This window comes from Canis lupus, chromosome 32, assembly GCF_048164855.1.
Source record: "Canis lupus baileyi chromosome 32, mCanLup2.hap1, whole genome shotgun sequence".
In the NCBI taxonomy this organism is placed as follows: domain Eukaryota; kingdom Metazoa; phylum Chordata; class Mammalia; order Carnivora; family Canidae; genus Canis; species Canis lupus.
The window spans coordinates 14,636,796-14,653,727 of NC_132869.1; the positions used below are offsets into that span (position 1 = coordinate 14,636,796).

The window sequence follows — 16,932 nt, forward strand, 5'->3', positions numbered from 1 at the left end:
GATTCCCTCTAACTTTGATATACAGCTAGTTAAAAGACACGTTTCTGTCATTGACCAGTTAACTACCTAGTTTAATGGACTACCCTTAACTTGTATAATTAGTATGCCAAAAGGGACCCTTTCCTTCTGGGAAAGAGTGCCAACAGCTCTGCTCAGGACTCAGGGCAGTTTGATCTCCTTTACTTACTGCTCTGGACTTTTCTTAGTGGAATGCCAGCTTCCTCCTCCTCAAGCGGCTCAGCACTTTGTAGGAGAGCATGGATCTCTGGGTGCAGGTCATCCACACTAGCTTCCCCTGAGGCCAGTGCTCTGCAGTGCAACACCAAGGCAACATCTTGGTTATAGAAATGAAAATACCGACACACTCTACTTGCTTCATGCACAAAGCCATCATCCAATAGGTGCCCAATCAGAAAGTTCAGTGACTCCTGCTCCTTCCAATCCAGTCCGCTATCACATGTCTCTTTGGATGGAAAGCCACTGAGTTCTAAGTACTTTGATGTGTTCAGAACAGCCAACATGGAGAGTGAAAACTTACTGGCTATGCCATCAAAGGAAAGTTCCCCACTAGTTGAAATCTGTTGAGAAAACCCGAGCTCTACTTGCTCCTGTTTTTCTCTGAGGGTGTGTTGGGTAATGCGGCAGAGCCAGATCTGCTTCTCTAGCTCCTCCAGTTCGGCCACCGGCACCAGATCCTCCTGAGCAAGCCAGTGTGCTGCCAATGTGAGCAGCAGATGGCGCTCCTCACTGCTGCTCCGACCCTCTTCAGTTGGGCACTCAGGTGCCTGGGCTGAGAAAAAGGAAGAAGCTGCTTTGCTTGAAATGGAATTTTTCTTAAAATTCTCATGACATTTTTTCCAGAAGTCAATTCTTGCTTGTTTCAGGGACCACTGGTCAATGTGTTTTAAGGTTTGCATTTCCTGTGTCATCTGTGAAATTGAACAAAACACTTTAGCCTTTTTGGGATAAAGAAGTATGTGCTAATGCTCCCGAAGTATGCTGTACTTGTTAAAGCCAAATCAAGCCAGGGAACAGGAGACTTGGCTATAGATGATCCGGGATATTTTATCTGGAAAGTTAAAGTATAAAAGCTAATTCTGAATTTATCTTAGGGAAGGGGGTTCAAGACGAAGCCACCCTATGTTTAATTCTGTTCAAAGCACAACAGCTGTAGCATATCCTGTAAGCCAACCTTAGTTTAAAACACACATTCTACACTAACGGGGATCTGATGCTCATCCATTTCTGAAAGTGATGTGTGTGTCAAAAGTAAAAAAGCCTCTTCTCCTAGAAATCACATATCTCATTTGATTCTGTTTAATGCTGGTTCAAAAAGCTAAGATTTCAAATAACTTAAAAGACTAATGGTACCTCTTCAATAACCAAGTTGTCCACAGGTAATTCAGCTAATTCTGCTATTCTCCTGGCCAAAGCAAACTGTCCCTCCATCGCCAGTTTTTCCAAAATAGATGTACATTCATGCTGAAAATTCTCAAGGCTGTGGCTGCTAATAATTACATGATTAATGGCTATGGATGTGTCCTTCAAAATTTCACTAAGGACACAGAGCTTCTTCACATCTGGACCTGTGCCAAAGAGAAGAGGGTATAAACATTTAATCAGTAAAATGCCACCATCAGAGGGAGAATATATATGCTTAACACCATAATGTAATAAGGAAAAAAATAAAAACCTATTTTTCTACTCTGGTTGGCTAGCAGATGAAGTCATAAGCCATCTCCTATATAGTAAGAACTATTCAAGATTTGCACAAGGACTCAATCTATACAGCTGGCTTTATATACAGGGCAGAGGTTGGTGGCCTGCTGTGTAGTAGCAACTCAGTCAACCTTGGGAAGACCTGGCCATTCATTCAGGTCAATCCCATTTTTTTCTAGATTTTTCTCCAGCCTTAAACAAATTTGTTTTTTATGACTGTTCACTTGCTTATTTAGTGCAAATGTCATGTGGATTAAGACACAGAACCAGTAGGCCAGCTAAAACTGGGCAATAGCCAAGTCTCTTAATTCAGCACATTGTATTCAGAATGGAGCATCACTTGCTCCTTTGGACAACTACTTAAACCAGGGACACTCAGTGCAGTGTCTCTTTCTTTTTTTTTATAAGATTTATTCATTCATTTTAGGGGGAGGGCAAACTGGGGGGAGGGGCAGAGTCATAAGCAGACTCTGTGCTAAGAACAGAGCCCAACGTGGGGCTCAATCCCATGCCCCTAAGATCACAACCTGAGCCAAAACCAAGAGTTGGACACCTAACTGACTATGCCACCCCTAATTGACTGTGCCAAACCCAAACCTGGCTGGGTTTGCTCCATCTCCCAAACAGTCTATGTAGAGCTGACTTGTGTCCTACCATAAAGGAGGGACATGAAAAACACTCTGTAGGAGCCTATTCCCAATGCCACCTGCTGGGCTGTGGTCTGATTTAGGTAGTTCTAGGGACAGTGAGACACCCTGCACAATACCCACCAGTAGGGGGATGCTAGGTTTCTTTGTTGACAGCATATAAAACCTAGGTTTTTTTTCTTATAAATATTTTCTTTAGGCACATACATATTATATACACAGAGAATATAAACATTCCATAAAAATGGAAAAAAATTATATGAATAAAAGCAGTATGGGCAGCCCTGGTGGCTCAGCGGTTTAGCGCTGCCCTCAAACCAGGGTGTGATCCTGGAGACCCGGGAGCAAGTCCCATGTCGGGCTCCCTGCATGGAGCCTGCTTCTCCCTCTGCCTGTGTCTCTGCCTCTCTCTCTCCCTCTCTCTCTCTCCCCCCCCCCGTGTCTCTAATAAATGAATACATAAATATCTTTAAAAAAATAAAATAAAAGCAGTAAAATGGTTAACAACATAGACAATCCTTATAATTTTTCAAGGATACAGTAATTCTGGCAAGAAAATAGGGAATTCAAAAAAAAAAAGAGAAAATAGGAAATTCATTTCTGAAAAAAATTAAAATTACTACAGATCAATAAAAACACCTGTGGGATCCCTGGGTAGCTCAGTGGTTTAGCTCCTGCCTTCAGCCCAGGGCGTGATCCTGGAGTCCTGGGATCGAGTCCTACATCAGGCTCCCTGCATGGAGCCTGCTTCTCCCTCTGCCTGTGTCTCTGCCTCTCTCTCTCTCATGAATAAATAAATAAAATCTTTTTTTAAAAATTAAAAACACCTGTATGTTAAAAGGACATACTATTTGGTCTATAGAGAAACAGACAAGTCCCATCTTACAGACTTAATTTTGGAAACACCCTTTCTTTCCAGTCTTCAGCCCTGACCACCAACAATGCAGGCACTGAGCCTAGCTAGCATTCTGTCACCATTCTGTGCAGATATGAGCTCTCCAAATAACCCCAGTAGTGAAAATGTCAGAATCTAGTATAAAACAACAACATAATCATTCAACAAAAACTTGAAATTATCAAGTAGAAAAGAAGGTAAGACAATAATTGGTTTCACTCAGTCAGCAACAATCTTAGAGACTGCCAGTGTCTGGAGAGAAATGTAAAAAATAAGCATAATTTGTCTTTGAAACCTTCAAAATGGATTAATCATTTCTGAAACAGTTTGTGACCCTGAGCAATGGTAACACTTTAAGGCTACTTGTCAGAAAAAAAAAATTGACAGTGACAGGATAGAGACTAGCCAAGGGGGAAATGCAGCTGACAAGTCCTCAGAAGGAGCAGCCAATTGTATTATTTAGGTTATGCCCTGTTGTGCTAGGTTTTGAATGCTTTAACCGTGATTGGAGTTTTTCCTGCAACCTCTTCTTCAAACCTCATTATGGACTGTAAATGTAATGTTATATATCATGCATTTTAATTTCCTGAATGCCCTTCTAAAATATTTTCAAGATTAAGGAATCTAAAAAAAAAAGAAAAAAAGATTAAGGAATCTAATTTCTTAACAACTTAACTGTCAGGACTGTCTTACCATCAGAGAAGAAATTTTCTATTCCAACAAATAGCTGTAAAAGCTTCCCCAGTTCATACTGGGTCCCACACTGCTGCAGCATAAGCTTCAGAAGAAAACACACCTGCTCCCTCAGCCATGGGGCAGGGATGGTAGTGTGGACCCTTGTGGCTGCTGTTTCAACCTAGAAAAAAGAGGGGGTCAGGAAAACCAGTTTCACAGGAATAGCAAATCAAAACATCCCAATCCGGGAAAATATAAGAAAGGCAAGGTACCTCAAAAGTCCTTTCCTATCACAAAGGGGAACGCTTATTCAGGTCCTTTCCAAATGACAAGAAGTAGAGGTATGCCTCAGAGGAGTGGCAAAAATAAGCCCTTTGTTTCTCTTTGTGAGATGTCCTACTGTAGGGAGCTGTGTGTGTGTCAAAGTCAAAGATGGACAAGAGACCTACAGACTGAATGCCGACTATGGAGTGAACTGAAGCAAATACCTTCAAGTTAGCGACTGCCAAACTAATAACCCTGTGAGTTGCTGTGAAATTGACCTGACACGTTTTACTTAACAGCTTTGGAGAGGGATGGAGGCCTGCCCTCGAGTCCAGAAGATCTGAGATTCATATAACAAGACCTCTTAGAAAGACTTAACATTAACTTGTTCTACCAACTTGTTCTACCAGTTTGCTTGTAGTTTATACTACTGTTAAGGAAGCATCTTGGTTAAGAAGCCTGGATTTATGTCATTACAATCAAATGTTAGCAATATTAATTGGAAGATGACCCCAAGTAGCAGGCTGCATTAGCCTGAATTGGAGCATAGTTCTTAGTCTTTATTTACTTGTTTATGTACTCCTGCTGCTGTAAGAAGAGGGTCTATAGCAGGCAAGTGATGGAATTAGTCAAAACAAAAATATATGTGGAAGTAAAGGGTGGAAGCAAGGATGGAACAGGTGCACTGTCCCTCCAAAGGGATAAGCTGGAGCGGGAACAGTCAGGTCAGAGTAAAAAGATATCTGGGGGATCCCTGGGTGGCGCAGCGGTTTAGCGCCTGCCTTTGGCCCGGGGCGCGATCCTGGAGACCCGGGATCGAATCCCACGTCAGGCTCCCGGTGCATGGAGCCTGCTTCTCCCTCTGCCTGTGTCTCTGCCTCTCTCTCTCTCTCTCTCACTGTGTGCCTATCATAAATAAATAAAAATTAAAAAAAAATGTTTAAAGATATCTGGGAGGACTTAAATATAAATGAAAAACTATAAAACTCCTAAGAGATAATATAAAAGAAAACCTAGATGACCTTGTACATGGTCCTTTTTAGAATACAACACCAAAGACCTAATCCATGAAAAAAATAATTGATCAGATGGACTTCATTAAAAGTAAAAACCTTGGGGTGCCTGGGTGGCTCAGCAATTGAGCATCTGCCTTTGGCTCAGGGCGTGATCCCGGGATCTGGGATCGAGTCCCACATTGGGCTCCCTGTGGGAAGCCTGCTTCTCCCTCTGCCTATGTCTCTGCCTCTCTGTGTCTCTCATGAATAAATAAATATTTTAAAAAAATAAAAGTAAACTTTTTTTTTCTTTTTAAAGATTTTATTTATTTGACAGAGAACGAGAGAGCATAAGCAAGGGGAGCTGCAGGGAGAGGCAGAGGGAGAAGCAGACTCCCTGCTGGGCAGTGAACCTGATGTGAGACTTGATCCCAGGGCCCTGAGATCATGACTTGAGCCGAAGACAGACACTCAACTGACTGAGACACCTAGATATCACAAAAGTAAAAACTTCTGCTCTACAAAACAAAATCTCAAGAGAATTAGAAGACTAGACACAGATTGCAAGAAAATATTTACAAAAGACACATCTAATAATGGACTATTACCCAAAATATACAAAGAACTCCAAAACTGAGTGATTAAAAAAAAAAAAAAAACTCTATTAAAAAATAGGCTGGGGGCACCTGACTTGCTTAGTAGGTAGAGCATGTAACTCTTGATCCTGGGGTCTCCACATTGGGCAGAGCTTACTTAAAAACAAAACAGAGGGCAGCCTGGGTGGCTCAGCGGTTTAGCGCCACCTTCAGCTCAGGGCGTGATCCTGGAGACCCAGGATTGAGTCCCACATAGGGCTCCCTGCATGGAGTCTGCTTCTCCCTCTGCCTGTGTCTCTGCCTCTTTCTCTCGGTGTCTCTCTCATGAATAAATAAATTTAAAAAAATTAAAATCTTAAAAAAACAAAACAGAAAACAAATGCTGAAGAGGATGTGGAGAGACTGGAACCTTGTATACTGCTGTGGCAATGTAAAATGGTGCAACTGCTATAGAAAGCAGTATGACAATTCCTCAAAATATTAAAGATACAGTTATCATATCATCCAGCAATTCCACTTTTGAGAGAATACCCAAAAGAATTGAAAGCAGGATCTTAAAGAGATTATTTGTATACCATGTTCATAGTAGCACAATTTAAATGTGGAAGCAACTCAAATATTCACAGATAGAGGAATGGATAAGCAAATGTGGCATATACCACAAATAGAATGGAATTTTATTCAGCATTTAAAAGGAAAGAAATTCTGCATTCTACATGGATGAGGCTTGAGAACATCATGCTAAGTGAAATAAACCATTTACAAAAGACAAATACTGTACAATTCCACTTAAATGAGTTACTTAAAAGTAGCCAAGTGAAACTTCTCTGTCATGCCTGGCAACTGAGGTGCTGTTGGCAAAGCCACTGTAACTCGTGATCTGTCTCCCCACCTCTGGAACAGTACAAATGAGTTAGTTTGAATTATGCCACATACCCAGCTACTTGTCTGCTGTTATATCCTGACTACTAGCAGATAACAGGCCACTCTAACCAATTTCAGATCAGTGATAAAGAGCAATAGGATTTCAACTTACAGTTTCAAAGCTCTTTTGGAACTCCAGAAGTTTAGCTTCAGCTTCTTTATAATTCTTGAAGAACATACACAGTTCATACATCTCCATCATCAACAGTAGTGGGGAATCCTTTGAGGAAGAGTTTGAATGAAATTTAAACATTGCGAAGCTAATCAATACTATTTTCTTAATGAATAATACCAATGTAAGAGGCATAGTAAAAACAAGTACTATTTTTTTTTTTTTTTATTTATGATAGTCACACAGAGAGAGAGAGAGAGGCAGAGACACAGGCAGAGGGAGAAGCAGGCTCCATGCACCGGGAGCCCGACGTGGGATTCGATCCCGGGTCTCCAGGATCGCGTCCTGGGCCAAAGGCAGGCGCCAAACCGCTGCACCACCCAGGGATCCCAAACAAGTACTATTAATAACAATTTCAAAGAATTGAATCATGTATGTTAAAGAGAAAGGAGGTTAAATTTCTATTTATTTTGCCTTTTAGAAAAAGGATATTCAGACCAGGTACACCTACTCAACAGTCCATTTTCTGTCTATTCTTTACTTGGTCACTGCACATGAGCTGGAGATACTCCACTGAGCTGCCCAACCTACTGCTGTCTGCAGCATTTCTATCACTTGGTGGGGGCTTTTCAGTCAGAAGACAGGGGTTTTGGAATGAGAAAGTATAGATCTGAACTATAAATACACTGCTTACTAACATACTTTGAGACCCTGGGCATGTTACTTAAGTTCTGTGAGCCTGAGTTTATTACTTTAAAATGAGAATACTATCACTTCATAACATCCTAATATATTATCTTTCTAAAGGACTATTGTGATAATTTTTTTGTGATAATTTTTATATCAAAAAAATATATATAAAGCTCTTTGCTGGGGTGCCTAGGTGGCTCAGTTGGTTAAGTGACTGGCTTTGGCTCGGGTCATGATCCCAGGGTCCTGGGATCCAGCCCTGCATTGGATTCCCTGCTCAGTGGGAAGTCTGCTTCTCCCTCTTCCTCTGTACACTCTCTCTCTAATGAATAAATAAAATCTTTAAAAAAAAAAAATAAAGCTCTTTGCTAAATAAATGGTAGTTATCATCACTTGTTGTCAGCTAAAAAAAACAACTAAAAAAGCCAATAGGGGTATCCTGAAGTAACCCTTTAAAACACAGAAAATAAATGAAGTGACTATTACTACCTTAAAGAAAAGTTGGAAACCTCTGATGAGAGTTTTGCTCTTCTGCCTTGTTAATAATGTTCTCCAGATGACTGAGAGGTCTTGAAGGTCCCATATGTGGCCTTCCACTGAGCCCTGAATGTGTTCTGTTGCTTCAGCTGCAACACTGTCCTCCACAGATGTGATGATCCAAACACAGAGACAAGGAATAGTACTGGCATCCTGTCACAGGATAAAAACTTTTCAAAAACAGTTGTGTCTGGATTACCTGATAGAGGGAGTTGGAGGCTTCCAGCAATGCTACAAACATGGATAGATATTTCCTGTTTAGAACAAGTCATCTCAAGAAATTGGTTAAACTAGCTTGAAAAGCTTTCAAACTGAAATAAATTCTAATGAGCAACAAGGAACTATTATAAACTGTTCTGCAGTGTGACGTATCAAAAGACCAAGAGACAGAATGGGTATATATGGAAACAGTGGAAGTACTAGGTATAAGGAACAAGACTGGCTTCCACAGAAATGCTGATCAAGGGACTTTCTAGAGCATCTCACTTGTCTGCTCAAGAGGCACAATCCTTTCTCTATGACTGCCAACCAGGAACCAAGCTCTGACCACTTAAGTTACTGAATATTAAGGTACAAGGAAGTATACTAGATGGCTTGGAGCCTAAGCCAGAAAAGTGTAAAAGTTACAGTGACCTTACAAATACATGCTGGAGCCTCACTGTCATCATCACCCCACTTCCTTTCTGATTATCAGCCTTCTCTGTCCCTTTCCACTTTTTCCATTGTTTGCTGGGTCTTTAATTTAGGCTTCTTATTATCCTCACCTGAAGACATGAGGCCAGGACACTAAGGATAGGAGCCTGTTGTTTCATTGCTTCAGCTAGGAGCCAGCACCAGGGGTTTGGTTCCTCTGAGCACTGGAGTAGAACTTGAAAGAAATCAGCCATTTCTTCTTTGTTTCTCTGGAGTTCCTGGGGAGACCTGCTGCAGACTTCACCACTATCCATTTTGGATTTAGACACTGAGGTCAGGTTCTCAAAAGCTAGTCTTAAGTGGTCTTGAAGGACAGGACTGAAATACTGAAGAAGAGATTTCACCTAGAAAACATATTAGGTGATTTAAAAAGACCAGTTCTATCTGGAGCTGAAAAATGTTAGAGAAAAGCAGAGGTAAAATTGTTCTTTCTCACCTTGAACTGTGTGGGGGGGAAGTGACCATACCATTTTACAAAGTTATTTGTTGCTTTGGATTGAATTTCTTTTTTTTTTTTTTTTTGGATTGAATTTCTATATTTAATCTGGAGTCACAAAAACTCTTCCTTCAGCTCTGTAGTACTAATGACTAATTCTTTGTCTGAAGCCAACCCACTGAAATCTTAGTAAAAACAGTAGTATCATATAAAACAAAAGCCTAGGTACACACAACAGAAAGAACACTATTCATCCTCCCTGAAGTTTTCCATTTCCTCTTCTTGAATAGTTGGCAACAAATGGTGGCTTACCTCCGCTGGGTGATAGTTATAGAGTTGGCTGTGAATAATGAACTGTAACCAGTCATTTGCTTTGGCACATTCTCTAAGGTAAGACGTGCTCAGCTTCACATTGTGAAGCCTGCAGAACTGTACTGCTAATGCCCACTGGCTGCTAGATTCACTAGATAACCTGTAATTGGAAGTTGGGGCAGTAGAGAAAAAAATTGTTAAAATATAGCTTTAGTTTTAAATGGAAAATTAGTAAAAATTAAATAAACTTAACTGCAGTATATTCTCTAAAAAGCCTTTCTACAAATACCAAATGTTTATTAGGCTGCTTTGGGGGGAAAAAAAAAAAGAAGGCTCTTGCGCCCAGAATGTATAAAAAAGTCTTCTTAGCATACTGGCAGAATTCATTCCTTTTATCAACCAAGAATCTATCCATAGATAGATTATACTAGCTATATACCACCTTTAGGAGTATTGAATAAATCAGCATTCAAGAAATTTCCTGAGTGCTTAATTGTTTCGCATGATTTGCTTTAGAGTATCAGAGCCCAGACAGATGCTTGGGCTTCCTCATGAAGGGGCAGTACTTATTCCTGCTCACAGCAGAAAACTTGAGAACAGAGTCACTGATAGCAGGTACAGGAGAGTGCTGCATTCCCAGGGTCTAAGGTGGCTAGGTCACCCCCGGTGGCATAGCACAGAGGAAAGATGGCATAAATGTATAAGTAGAGGTATTTCTGTGGATAGATGGTCACCTCAACTTTCATTATCAACTAACATATTAGCAAGAGAAAAATTAAGGACAACTCTTAGAGTCAAATTTTGTGAGATACATCCCCCAACTTTTTTCTTTATATATATATATATATATATATATATATATATATATATATATATACACATATGTATATATATATTTTTTGTTTTTTTGAGAGAGCGAGAGAGAAAGCAAGAGAGAGAGAAAAAGAGAAAGAGAGCAAGGGAGGGGCAAAGAGAAGCTTTAGCAGTCTCTGCGCCCAGCAGGGAGCCGATGTGGGGCTAGATCTCAGGACCCTGAGATCATGACCTGAGCTGAAATCAAGAGTCAAATGCTTAACTAACTGAGCCACCCAGGTGCTCCCATCCCATATCTTCTTAAATGATTTCAACATGTAACACTTAAGAAGTTTCTCTCACTAGCAGGACAGCGGGGAGACAGAGTTCTCCATCTCTTGGAAACTCTTATCTCTAAAGAGTGAATGATTATTTGCATCCTCCCTTTTTTTTTTTTTTAAGATTTATTTATTTATTTATTTATTTATGAGAAAGAGACAGAGGCACAGACATAGGCAGAGAGAAGCAAGCTCCTCAAAGGGACCCTGATGTGGGACTCAATCCCAGGACCCAGGATCACGCCCTGAGCAAGGGCAGATGCTCAACCACTGAGCCACCCAGGCGTCCCTATCTACATCCTCCTTTACTGATGGCAAGAAGCAATCAAAACTCACTGTCCATTTACTGAGTAACTACTATATACTGTCCAAGTAAGATGGCCTGAAGGGATTAGTAAAAACATCTGAGGTGTCAGAAGAAAGACTAGGCAAACACAGACTGGAAGAAAAAAGCTTGCTGGAAAAGAGCATGAGGTGGAAATTCAACAAACCTCTTTATCTCTTGCTGCTGAATGTTGTTCCATATACCTTCTTCTAAGAGAATAAGCAATTCCTCTACGGTGGCCTTTTCACCCACAGCCAGTTTAGATAGTTTTTCAACTGTAAGAAATACAAACAATAAAATATGGTCAAGAGAAAGGGTCAGGAACTCTTCTGTTTGAAGAGTGTGGCCCAGGGCCATTTCAGAACCTAATTAAAAGGCCCAGAAAATGAGATAAAGTACAAACATTCTGTAGGAAAAGGATGAAACAGGAAGACAATTGTTTCCTCCCCAACCACCAACGATTCAATACTTTAAACCTATTCATCCCTTGTCCTCTAAACAAAACAAACCCCAGATAGAAAAGGTACTGGTACCTAGAGCCTCTCTGATACAGCTGTACTGAACATCTTCATTTCTACATTTGTAGTTCAAAATTATATTGGCCACTTTCATGTCAACTCTGAGCTTGAGGCTATCGAGGCCAAGCAGTTCTAAGAAACAAACACAGGCAGCTCCTACTGATGGAATGTAGAAGGAGGAGAGCCCTAAAACATAAGCTTCATTGCCTACTTGCTGGATCCTGAAAAAGAAAGGAATCAAAATCACATCAGAAAACAGTTTCTCACCAGGAAAAGCAGATGGAATTATGCAGTGATGCATGGAGTATCAGACACCTGTGATTTTTAGCTTCCTCTCCTTTCAGTTTTTGAGCCCTGCACACATTCATTGAGGTTCTTGGTAGTTTTGTCTCCATCGTCCCTCAATCTTTAACCTTCTCCTAAAGCATCAACTCACAGGCCAAATTATTCTTGTTTCCAACTTCATCCAGGGAACACAGAACAGAACTTCTGAAAGACTGACAACTTGTGATCTTATCAATTATGAGTGTGTATAAATAAACTACCAAGAAAATTAATGCTAATTAAATTTTGATATGATATATATATAGTATATGTAGTTTTACATCATAGATAAATTTCAAGGAAAGTTGCACAAGAAATTACCCATCTTTATTTACTGTGTAGACTCATGCCGACAGGAGATTCAGGGACCTTTTATCTTTCATTTTTCACCCTTCTTAATTACTTGAATATTTTATCACTAAAATGCATTACTTTGAAACAAGACGAAATCAGAGAGAGAAAGAGAGAGAGAAACCATAAGAGACTCTTTTTTTAAAATTTTATTTATTTATTCATAGAGACAGACAGAGAGAGAGAGAGAGAGAGAGAGAGGCAGAGACACAGGCAGAGGGAGAAGCAGGCATCATACAGAGAGCCTGACGTGGGACTTGATCCAGGGTCTCCAGGATCACGCCCTGGGCTGCAGGCGGCGCTAAACCACTGCACCACAGGGGCTGCCCCACCATAAAAGACTCTTAATCACAGAAAACAAACTAGGGTCATTAGAGGGGAGGTGGGTGGGGAAATGGGGTAACTGGGGGATGGACATTAAGGAGGGCACATAATATAATGAGAACTGGGTGTTACAGAAGACTGATGAATCACTGACCTCCACTTCTGAAACCAATAATACACTAAATGTTCATTAATTGAATTTAAATTTAAAAATAAAAAAAATTGAAAAAATTCATTAACTACAAAACAAACTAATAAAGTAGATCTATATTTAGCTGATTATATCAAATACTCCTCCCAATTCTGTGCTTAATAAAAATGAATTATAAAAAAATGCAGATCTTAAATACAGAATTCACATCTTATTATACAATTCTCTCTTTAGAGTAACTGCTAATATTTGCCAATCTCCTGGGTCATTAAAAAAAAAACAACAGAATTTTAAAAGATATAAATAGTATCTTTTTTTAATAGTATCTTTTAATATTATCTTTATTCTCTTTTTTTCCCATTAACAAAAGACACATTACATCCCCCAAACTTGGAATATACAGAAAAGCACAAAATGGGAGAAAAAAAAAAAGATCAAATTACTAGCCAGGCATAACTACTTAACTGTGATAAGTTTTTTTTTTTTTTTTAAGATTTTATTTATTCATAGACACACAGAGACACAGAAGGGGGGGGGGAGGGAGGGAGGGAGGGAGAGAGAGAGAGAGAGAGAGGCAGAGACGCAGGCAGAGGGAGAAGCGGGCTCCAAGCAGGGAGCCCGACGCGATACTCGATCCTGGGTCTCCTGGATCACGCCCCGGGCTGCAGGCGGCGCTAAACCGCTACACCACTGGGGCTGCCCCTGTGATAGGTTTCCAGTATATTTTTTTTCAAATGCATGTGTAAAAGACATAAATATGCCTTAAAAAAAAAAAAAGATTTTATTTATTCATGAGAGACGGGGGGGAGGGGGGGTGGGCAGAGACACAGGCAGAGGGAGAAGCAGGCTCCATGCATGGAGCCCCATGTGGGACTTGATCCCGGGTCTCCATGATCAGGCCCTGGGCTGAAGGCGGCGCTAAACCGCTGAACCACCCGGGCTGCCCAGATATGGCTTTTAAGAATACAAATTAAGGATGCCTAGGTGGCTCAGCGGTTGAGTGTCTGGCTTTGGCTCAGGTTGTAATCCTGGAGTTCTGGAATCGAATCCCACATGGAGCCTGCTTCTCCCTCTGCCTATGTCTCTGCCTCTCTCTCTCTGTGCCTCTCATGAATGAATGAATGAATCAATCAATCAATCTTTAAAAAAAAAAAAAAAGAATACAAATTATGTTTTAAATACTCACAGCTGCTTGGGAGTCTTGCTCTTGGTTAATTCCTGGACCAGAAAAGTACCAAATGCAAATGACGGCCGTCCATGTTGTAAATAATATGCAAAATTCAGACGTTCCATGATAGCATATTTATTAACCAGATCAGGGCTAGAAAAATGTGGGAGATGACTCACTGCATCTGGGGGGAAAGTGAAGCAATATTAATCCTCTGCACCTCACCACAATTAATTTCAAATCTGTGCGTGGACAACTTAACTTTGCAATGGTGAAAGAAAACAAGTTGCAGAGCACCTGGCTAGCTTGGTTGGGTAAGTATCTGACTCTTGATTTTGGCTTTTGATCTCCAGGTCATTGGATCGAGCCCTGTGTTGGGCTCCATGCTCAGCAGGGAGTCTGCTTGAGATTCAATCTCTCTTTCTACCCTTCCCCCTGCTTGCAGTACGTTCTCTAATAAATGAATCTTAAAAAAAGAAAAAAAACCAGTTGCTATAGTCATTTTGTACCACTGTGTATTACTCTGAACCACCAAAACATAATAGTTCATTTTAATGTGTTGATGTAGCCCCTAATTTTATTTTTATTTTATTTAATTTTTTAATTTTTATTTATTTATGATAGTCACAGAGAGAGAGAGAGAGAGAGGCGCAGAGACACAGGCAGAGGGAGAAGCAGGCTCCACGCACCGGGAGCCCGACGTGGGACTCGATCCCGGGTCTACCAGGATCGCGCCCTGGGCCAAAGGCAGGCGCCAAACCGCTGCGCCACCCAGGGATCCCATATTTTTAAATTTATTTTAGAGAGAGTGCATATGTGTGGGGGGAAGGTCAGAGGGAGAGGGAGAAAATCTTAAGCAGACTCCCCGCTGAGTGGTGAACCCAACACAAGGCTCAATCCCACAACCCTGAGATCATAGCCTGAGCTGAAATCAATAGTCGGATGCTTACCTGAGCCACCTTAGTGCCCCAGCCTCCCATATTGGGTACAAAAACATGTACCCAAGAAGCTCCATAAAAACTTATAAATTATGCTTTTTCCTCATTCAACTTGTTATTTCAGATGCCTTAATTCTGTATCTGATGATCCTTTAAGTCACAATGGCGATAATGCGTTAGCTATAAAATCTCTGCTAAGGGTCTGCAAAAGGAGCTTTTTAATTAATTCATGGAGCTCATTACACAATGAATTCCCTTCTTAACATTTTTATGAGTTCTCTATACATCAGGGGCAACACCCTGTACCTTTCTCCAATACATAGTGTAAGAACATCCTTTTCTCCACGTTAATGCCCTCCTTCAATTTCCTTTTGTTGGTTATACTTTCTGTGTTGTATTTGGAGCACCTTATTATCTATCTATATGATGACCACTTTGCTTAGGCAGGCAGGGTAGTTCAGCTTAAAGTTCCTCTGTGCTCGTGAAAAAGGCAGAAAGCATTTTTTCCTCTCTTTAGAGAAATCTGAAGTCAGGAGATATTTGGATGTGATAAGTTAGTATAAGCCCTTATCTTTTTTTTTTTTTTAAAGATTATTTATTTATTCGGGGTGGTGGCATTGGGGGCAGAGAGAGAAGCAGGCTCCGTGCAGGGAGCCCGACGTGGGACTCGATCCTGGGTCTCCAGGATCACACCCCGGGCTGCAGGTGGTGCTAAACCGCTGCACCACCAGGGCTGCCCGAACCGTAATCTTTAAATGCCTCTTAATCACTCACTACTTGTAAAAAAAAAAAAAAAAAAGAAAAGAAAAAGAAAAAAAGAAATAACATTTTGAACTGTTAAGGAACAAGTTCTGGAAAATAGTACATTCGCTCTTATTTTCAAAGTTCAAAGCTTATTTCTTTTTTTTAAAATATTTTATTTATTCATTTTATTTGAGAGAGAATGAGAGAGAGGAGGAGTAGGAAGGAGGGGGGAGAAGCAGGCTTCCTGCAGGGGATTCAATCTCAGCACCCTGGGACCATGACCTGAGCTAAAAGCAGATGCTTAACCCACTGAGCCACCCAGGTGCCCCTCAAAGCTTATTTCTGAAAAAAAGTTTTATCTTGTGACATTCCAAGGACTTTTTTTTTTTTAAGATTTTTATTTATTTATTCATGAGAGACACACAGAGAGAGGTAGAGACACAGGCAGAGGAAGAGGGAAGAAGCAGGCTCCATGCAGGGAGCCCGATGCAGGTCTCAATCCCGAGTCTCCATGATCACGCCCTGGGCTGAAAGCAGACGCTCAACTGCTGAGCCACCCAGGCATCCCTCTAAGGACTTTTTATATTGTGACTTGGCACTTTAAAAAAAAATAAATAAATAAAAAGACTTGAAGAGTTGAGAGGCGTCTGTCAACTTACAAAGCTATTACTTAAAAGTACACCCTCTCGGAGATTAAAAAACTGTTGCATGCTTTATCTATATTCTTTGTGATATCACAGTGACCTTGGTAACTTATAATTATATACAAAACTGTTCATTCATTCATTAAATATTTGCTGAGTACATGTAAAGGATATAGCACTGCTTGGTGCCAGATGAGCTAACTTGAGTTTTTAATTCAAATAAGACCCTGATTTCTTAGCAGTTGGGAGCTAATTAGCATGGAGGGCATGTACAAGAAATAATTCTACCCAAAGGGAAATTTTTCTCTGGCTTGTCACAGAAGCCAAATCACCTCGCAGTTATCCTACATCTCTTTTTCATGGTAAGACCACACGAAAAAAGAAATAAATATTCCAATTAAATACAAATCTCTAATTTTATAAATCCACATTATGTTTTCATAACTGTTTCATTTACTTTGTGCTTTATTTCCTCAAATATGTTTTAAACTTCTAAAAACCAGGCAGGGAATAGGTCTTCAACTTCCTCTCTGCTGCTCTAGTATTGTAGTATGGAGCTCCTTTTCCACAAGAGGGTCAGGACTCTGGCTAAGTGTTGGAGTTGGAAGCATTAGAACACGAAGGACGGGGATGAGGTCTACACTCTAGGAGAACTTTACAGAGATTAATTAGAAAGAGTATTTTCACTTGAAAATACAATACACACTACTTTATTTAGCCCTCAACAAGTATTTATTGAACATCTACTATAGGCCTAGCACTGCACTGAACCTTGGGCACTGGGTAAATATATTGAAATTTGAACTTATAAAACTGACAT

At 40.4% G+C, this 16,932-nt stretch overlaps 1 protein-coding gene across 5 annotated transcripts in view; it reads right to left on the reverse strand.

The window, feature by feature from the left end:
- SPG11 (SPG11 vesicle trafficking associated, spatacsin) overlaps positions 1-16,932 on the reverse strand; it is a 71,940-nt gene that overhangs the window by 15,181 nt on the left and 39,827 nt on the right. For all 5 annotated transcript variants that reach the window (XR_012022281.1, XM_072808182.1, XM_072808180.1 and 2 more), the window contains 10 exons: positions 13,805-13,970; positions 11,484-11,689; positions 11,117-11,225; positions 9,496-9,655; positions 8,819-9,091; positions 8,007-8,207; positions 6,828-6,935; positions 3,955-4,117; positions 1,372-1,586; positions 188-929 (listed from right to left, as the gene is read on the reverse strand). Coding sequence is in view for 4 of the 5 variants with exons in the window: in XM_072808182.1 (XP_072664283.1) it covers positions 188-929; positions 1,372-1,586; positions 3,955-4,117; positions 6,828-6,935; positions 8,007-8,207; positions 8,819-9,091; positions 9,496-9,655; positions 11,117-11,225; positions 11,484-11,689; positions 13,805-13,970 (2,343 nt within the window). In the remaining variant the exon portion in view is untranslated. The remainder of the gene's footprint in view (positions 1-187; positions 930-1,371; positions 1,587-3,954; positions 4,118-6,827; positions 6,936-8,006; positions 8,208-8,818; positions 9,092-9,495; positions 9,656-11,116; positions 11,226-11,483; positions 11,690-13,804; positions 13,971-16,932) is intronic.